Source organism: Perkinsus marinus (assembly GCF_000006405.1).
Source record: "Perkinsus marinus ATCC 50983 genomic scaffold scf_1104296945300, whole genome shotgun sequence".
Taxonomy (NCBI): Eukaryota; Perkinsozoa; order Perkinsida; family Perkinsidae; genus Perkinsus; species Perkinsus marinus.
Genome location: NW_003211161.1, coordinates 186,032 through 193,255, shown reverse-complemented (window position 1 = coordinate 193,255; position 7,224 = coordinate 186,032). Strand labels below are relative to the sequence as shown.

The following is a 7,224-nucleotide window of genomic DNA, read 5'->3' as shown; positions in this document are numbered from 1 at the left end:
GCGCAACCTGGTATCATTGATGATTACGAGTATGCTATGTACGGCAAGGTGATGGCGGGGAGCTCTGGTTGGGGCGTGGGAAGAGATCATGTCTTGGCAGGTATATAAGAAGATGAATAAGACTGTCGGAACCGAGACTGTTGCTTCACGCACTATCATGTAAGGAAGCGATGAAAACCAGAAAGAGTTCTAAGTGTTTCTTATTAAAAAATACATTTTATAATTTTTTAATATTTAATTATTTTCTTCTCAAGAACCAGAAATTATGGTTCGTGAATATATATGTGAACTGCTGTGGTTTAGATACGTCTCCTTTGGAGGACTGCTTATGAAGTTGGAGGCGCAGAGGAGCGACGTGGACGAGGCTATTCGTCTTGATGACCGTCTATACCTCCTCATGAGGAAAGTTTACTAAGTGGCAGCTATTATTACTCTAAAGAGTATGTCAACGTTCCTCCACGTTTGCAAGTGTTGTGCAGTCTTTAGTAGAAGCTGGTCACTGATTGTTATATGCATACGTTAACTCATTGAAGTGAGGTTTCACTCCTCAGACAACAGGATGTAATCCTGAATGTGACTGCACTGGTGCCTTTGAATGCTGGTGGGCTCTGTAATATTGACATAACCAGGATAACATCATCGCAATATTCATCTCGGCTCTATTGGCGTGTAGCGTATTATATGGAACGCAAGGCTGTGGAAGTCTCTCATAGCAAGTGGCAAGCTGTTATCACTAGTTCTGTGGAGTGAATCCGCTGATGCGATATGAGCTAATGCACCATCATCATCATCATGCACATCACTCCTCCTATCATCACCTACATCAGTCCAGTCACCATCGTCATCATTCTCATAAGCATCATCAGGATGTACATGGTACTCGCCACAAGCAACATGGACGTCATACGGAGAGCCACCGTCATGCGAATCACTCGGGTCATGACCATCGACTCATCGTGAACATAGTGGAGAATGCCATCATTTAGATAACGGCTTGCTCAGTGGATATTTCAGTGACCAGGCCGGATATCATCTGTCCCGGGCTGGGGAAATGTCTCGAGCAGCCGTTGATGAGATGATGAACATCCAGTTGCCGAAGTTATTAGTGAGTCGAGCAGTTTGAAGTTTGAAGGAGATTCGCGACTCGTTTGCTTGGGAGTGATTTTCCGAGAGAGCAAATGCTTGTTGTCACTCAGCGAACATACAAGACGCTGTCTTTCATGGACGGTGCGCGCAGGCCGGAGTATTATTGGCCATATCCCCCATCTGAGCCGATACAATTCGCTGATAAAGAACTGACTATGGGAGTGCCGCTGGACAAGTCCAATAAAATACAGGTGCGCCTCGTAGACTGTGGCGATATATATGATTCTGATTGGAATCGAGCCAATTCTGAAAACTCTTAGTCAAGTGAAGAGTTGGGGTCAACATTAATGGTACACCATGGGTAACCAGTAGTTACTTGCCACATATAGTTGTGTTAGGAAAAGATCTTTAAAAGGGTAGAAGTTTGCGGCTACACTCTGAGTAGGGGATCTGCTAAGTTTAGTGGAGGCGTTAGTCGATTATATGAGGCTATAGTGATGCTTGTTCATCAGCTAGTAGATTATTTTTTGTATTTCTGAACAGTTCACGAAAGACGCAGAAACTCTCATCCCGAATGAAATTTTTGCTCAGGAGATGCTTTTGGAACACCCCGCCGAAATGCTCTCGGTGCCTAGCACTATTGCACCGATATTGGAGATAGTTCGGCAAGCTGAACAACGGGTGCATGGCTCGCATGGTCGTTCTTGCTATACTTCATTCTGTTGAAACATAGTATTTTGTGAGTAAGTGACGGTTCGAGGTGGTTGAGCAACAGGAGATTCAAATGCAGCAGCCTTGGTAGGCTCGCTGCGATACAGGCTTTTGTGACCCTCAGAACCATTGACGCGCGCATAATAACACACGGAGTATGCAGAGAGAGAAGGGACCCTTTATCCTTGGGGGACGTCCTTGCTTTCATGTGTCTCCAGTGTCGGACAATGGTTCTCGGATTCTTACGACGTGGTGGTCACTAACAACCTGTTAGCGGTGGAAGGAGCCTTGTGTTCCAACAGCTCCCGTTTAAAACACGAAACGTATGGTAGAGCTTGTCGACTCCACAGCGATTTCACAGCGTGTGATTCTCATTAGGAACAAGTCTTCTGAGAGCTGAAAAATCTACAGTTCTGGTTTCAGTCTGCATGTTTACATACATGTGCTGCATGTATATACATGCCGCGCCTCTGCAAGTCTCTCTGAGAGTCAACAGTATTAGGTGGGAAAGATGTTGAATGATGAAGTCCTTGGGAGCGTGCCAAGCGTATACTGCCACCTCCGGACCTCTGCGTGCGATCGGACAACGTCCGGTCATGCGTCCAAAGTATCTACTACGACTGTGAACGCGTGTTGTGGGTCCAGTTTGCCTGCACCCTTGTTATCCTATCAAACCTTCGCCTTCCTCTTTATAGCGAATGAGCCCAATATTCTGTGCTGAGCATAGTGTGGTATTCGTACAGAACTTAAGTGCAGGTAGTGCGCTCATTGCTATTGTCCTAGGGTCGCAGTATTGGTTGCTCTAGTTCGAGTTCCCTTGTTGTGTTGTTCTTAGAGTTCATCAACTGATACCTCGACACGCGGGAGACACGAAATGCGCGTGTAACGGGTTTAGAAAAAAAACGACGAAATCCTTTTCACTCCCAATACTGACACTTTCAACCCCAAGGAAAGGAAGTGGTGGTGAAAGATGCAAGGCGGGAATAACAGTTAGTCGCTGTACTACGGTAAAGGGCCGTAATACAAGTGCAACCCGAACTACACGCTCCTCGAAAAGGGGGACTATGGGTGAAAACAAAGAAAGGGAACTGATAAACTGATCGCTCGATACTCATGAACTTTGTGTAATTTGTCTCATTAGCTAGAGTGTCTCATAGTTGTTACTCAATGAAGTGGTTCAACCATTGTCACCTCTGTTCTATTTTTAATTTACTTTTTGTCCTGGTCATCTTAATAATGTATTCTGGTTATGATATCAATGATTTGGATGAGTTGGATTATAGTGGGGATACGGGTACCAATGACTTAATGGGGACTGACTCTGGTTCTAACCAGGGAAATGACTTCCCTTCCTCCACAGATAGCTTTCATGATGCATCATCCGAGAAACCCGACGAAGCAACTCGAAACGTAAACCTTTATCAAGGTTCAAGCTGCTACTCGAATGAATCAGAAACCCGAAGAAGTGGCCGCATTCTAGAGAGGACACGCCATGAGGTCTTTTGATATCTCCTTTATAATATGAATTCATCCAAATCGCTGCAGGCCCTGGGTCTCGGGCAGGGTCCTTAGACTCTGGTCACCCGCCTCGGAATTCGATCAGACTTATTGGATTTTGGTTAAATGCCTTGGAGGTTTTGCCCTGCGCGGGCGAGCGAGATTTTTTACATTTGGTCACCTGCCACGAATTTTGGGATCTGCCTCTCCAAGTGAAGTTGCAGACTCGGTGTCGTTACTCTACAAGGACGCAGCAGCTGTTGTGGATAAAGTCATATTGCATGGTGTTGGCCTTAGGGAAGCTTTCTACAAGTCTAAGCTGAAAAGTACTAATCCACAGAAAGTCTACGCGTTAGTGTGCAAAACGGTCAAGTCCAGGGCCGGTATGCGGATCCTGATCCACGCGTGATCCTGAGAAAAAAATCACGTCATAAGATCAATGTGATGATTTCATGAGATGAACCTGATTTTTTTGCTCAGATCAACAAAATTGGGATCATGGGACAGGATCATAGATCATTCTCGTGATCCGTAGATCACATCACCCATGATTCTGTCAGTTTTGGATCGGGATCGTAGATCATGGATCAGTGAGCTAAAATTGATAGATCACGACTCACGATTCATCAGTGATCCGGTCACGGTCGATCACTTGCACGAATCAGTATTGATGAGATGAGCGCGATCAAGAATCACGGCGGAGCGATGCTGCTTCGCTCCTTTTGTTGCGCATATTCGAAAGACAGAATTCAGTAAGTAAAAACCCTTGGTACGGGAGTGTGGGAAGGGGAAGAGCACACAACCCTTACGCTATTGGAAGCTTGGGAGTTGGTGCTCTTCCATGTCTAACGATGGCCTAGATGATGTTGAGCAGCTAAGACGCTAACCATCGAGCCGATGGTGCGTCACCATCGTCAGACATCTCCCGACCTAGGGAAAGAAAAAAAATGATTCATGGCCGCACCTTGGTGCGCCCATTCGCGCGAGGAATCGCGATGAATGTTGATGCCTATGAGGGTGTTGCGATCGATTCACCACAGCGCACGCAATATGATATCGATTAACCGGGAACACAATGCAGTGCACGCGTGCACTCCCTCCCTTCTTGTTTTTACTATCGCTACGTTTCACTGCGCTCTCAATTGCATCGTAGATAGGTTGCCAAATATCTAGATAAAAATATACTATTGAGTTTTTTTCGCTTAATCTGTAGAAATGAATAGGTTTATTACACGGCCATCGTGTCTATTTGAATTGCTTAGAGTTTGATATATTCCTCCATCCGCCTTCCTCCATCTAAGGCTTAGATGGACGGAGACTGCGTGCGAATGTATGAATCTCCTCAGTATGCATTTACAAGTGAATCTTCGTACCACGAAATGTGTAGCATTTTGAAGGGATCAGGATCACGGATCACGAGTAGTGTAACGTAGCGAAAAAGCCCCGTTACAGGATCACGGCATTTTAACACGCAAAGTACCACTGATCCGTAAACTGATCCTTTTGATTAATCAGAGGCTTGATCCAATATTTGATCCGGATCAGAGGGTGATCCCACGGGACCGAATGAATCACGGATCAACGAAATTTCTCAACTCGTCTGAGAATTTCTCAACCCCTTGATCTTTGGATCACGGATCAAGTTTTTTCTCAAGAATCATAGATCAGGATCAAAAATGAGGTTCACGCGAGATCCAGATCATAGATCACGGATCAGTATCAAAGTTCAGGGATCGAGATCAACGGTCAAGGATCAGGATCAAAGATCACGATCCGTGATTCACGGATCGAGATCAAGAATCGCAGATCTGACTCACGGATCTCGGATCACGAAAGATTTGGCTCAGACGTCAAGATCAACGAGCGATCTGGATCATGTGCTTGATCCGTGGATCAGGATCCGCATACCGGCCCAGGAAACGTATAGAATCGGCGTTGCGATCAGCGGGTATTCTGGACACCCTAGGGGATCGCAGTCTCGGCCTTGTCATGACCTATGACTTGATCTGCGGTCAAGGCCTTCGCGGAGGCGGCAAATTGGCTCGAGTTTTGAACGAGAAAGCGGCTATTTTGAGGAAGGCGGTTAGCGATGACCAGTCCAGTAGCAGTGAGGATAAGCAGCCTGCTCAGCTCCCACGATATGTTCGTGTGAACTTGGCAGAAATCTCTAGGGAAAATGCTATCGAACAATTAGGCTCAGCTGGTATCAAATCCAAGACAGATCCACTGATTCCTGATGTAATAATCTCAACACTGCCGTCTAAAGATGTGATATGATGTTTTAGGTTATAACTGTAGGTCCGTGGAGTTCCAAGGCGCTCATCGAGTCTCCTCTGGTGAGAGACTTTACCCTCGTACTACAGGACCGTGGCAGCTGCTTGTCTGCGCACTCTTTGCTGGCCGGCGTTCTGCCAGGGGAGAAAATCACAGTCGTAGACGCATGTGCTTCTCCTGGTTCCAAGACGATTCACATGCTACAACTAATGAGGTATCGTAAAATAGAAGGTACTATGGTAGCAATGGAGCTTGATCCTAAACGGGCAAAGGTGCTACTGGACCGTCTGGCAAAGGCTGGTTTCTTACCACGAGATGGGACGAGGACTTCTGAAAAAGTTGCTCATCTGTCTGAGGCGCACGGCCCTGATATCAGTGTTGAAGTACGTGTTGGTGATTTCATCAAGTACAGCTCTCCCGAGGTCACCCATGTGAATTTGGACCCGAGCTGCAGTGGTTCTGGATTGGTCGACGTTCACGCTGACTCTGAGAGTGTCGGCGCCCAGCGGCTCCGCAAGCTTTCATCATTCCAATGCCGAATGTTGGACCATGCCTTGACGGCATTCCCCGCTGTTCGGACGGTTTGCTACAGCACATGTAGTATCAAGAACGAAGAAAATGGTGAAGTTGTGAAGAAAGCTCTTAATAGACTGCAAAGCGGGTATAGACGGGAGTGGCCTTTTGAAGTGGGGTCCTGTTGGAAGGAGCTCACCCACGGCGCTCGAGACGTTCAAGTTCGACCTGAAGTGGATCACGGTCGGGGCTTCTATCTCTGCAAACTCGTCAAAGACGCTAGTGTGAAGCGTAGGAGGTCGAGTGACGACGCTACTGGTGTGGGAGAAGTGTCGGCTCCGAGTGCGTCTAGAAGTAATCCTAAGAAGCACAAGCGCTCTTCGAAGAGCAAGGGCATTACTATTACCAAGTGATTACTAAGGTATTTCATCTACTCCTGTTTTTGTCTTGTCAATTATTCTCAATAAGAACAAGGATTGCGACACTCAGTCATGGCAAGGGAAATCCTGGCGGCCACATACTGCGGCGAAGTGGCGACTGTGAATTCCCATACTATGTGTTATCTTGATGGTGTGGTATTACACTATATCAACGGCGGCAATACGAGGCAAGTGAGTTTTCTTTTATGTGTACGGCCTCAAGATTGACGCTGGCCGATAGGGTCTGGATCAGCTGATGTCCGGTCTTTAGTGATCACATACAAGTCAACACTGTATTAGTGGAAACAAGCATGAGTAAATGAGAATTGGTGATGTGTTCCATCACCAGGAGAAGCTTCGAAATTCCGTCAAATCAGGTTCTCCATCGATTCTAAAGTCGCCACCTTCAACACGGGAAAGTTACCATCAGTGACACGTACATCCTCATTACAGTTCAATATACACATCCTAAAAACTGCGACCATAGTTGGTGTAGTAGCAGTGTTGGGTGGTGAGGCTCTGCCTGGGGTAGAATTGGGCACAGTCGTGCTGTGTGGCGGCAAGTCTATAGGACCAAGATCGAAACCTACTTGTTCCTGATGAGCCTCATCTTTGAAGATGGAGCCAGTCGAAAGGTTGTCAAGTACTCGCAGCGGTGTTCGAATTGAGGGAGCATCACGATCACTGGAGCCCCGGTGGGTATACTATCTCGTACAGTAGCGGT

General features: G+C 46.6%; 3 protein-coding genes across 3 annotated transcripts in view; all 3 read left to right on the top strand.

The window, feature by feature from the left end:
* The window catches only part of Pmar_PMAR009850 (hypothetical protein), a gene marked incomplete at both ends in the record, with an annotated part of 703 nt that extends 288 nt beyond the window's left edge, over positions 1–415 (top strand). Inside the window, 2 exons of the mRNA XM_002779794.1 lie at positions 101–159; positions 304–415. Coding sequence (XP_002779840.1) covers positions 101–159; positions 304–415 — 171 coding nt within the window. The remainder of the gene's footprint in view (positions 1–100; positions 160–303) is intronic.
* Positions 416–3,033: 2,618 nt separating this feature from the next.
* Pmar_PMAR009849 (hypothetical protein) lies at positions 3,034–3,703 on the top strand (the record flags this gene model as incomplete). The annotated part of the gene is made up of 3 exons (XM_002779793.1): positions 3,034–3,091; positions 3,519–3,620; positions 3,651–3,703. The coding sequence occupies 3 exons, from the start codon at positions 3,034–3,036 to the stop codon at positions 3,701–3,703; spliced, it is 213 nt and encodes a 70-aa protein (XP_002779839.1).
* A 1,580-nt stretch (positions 3,704–5,283) lies between these two features.
* Positions 5,284–6,494, top strand: Pmar_PMAR009848 (williams-beuren syndrome critical region protein, putative; the record flags this gene model as incomplete). The annotated part of the gene is made up of 2 exons (XM_002779792.1): positions 5,284–5,532; positions 5,580–6,494. 2 exons carry the CDS (start codon positions 5,284–5,286, stop codon positions 6,492–6,494), a joined length of 1,164 nt encoding a protein of 387 aa, XP_002779838.1.
* Positions 6,495–7,224: the final 730 nt, after the last annotated feature.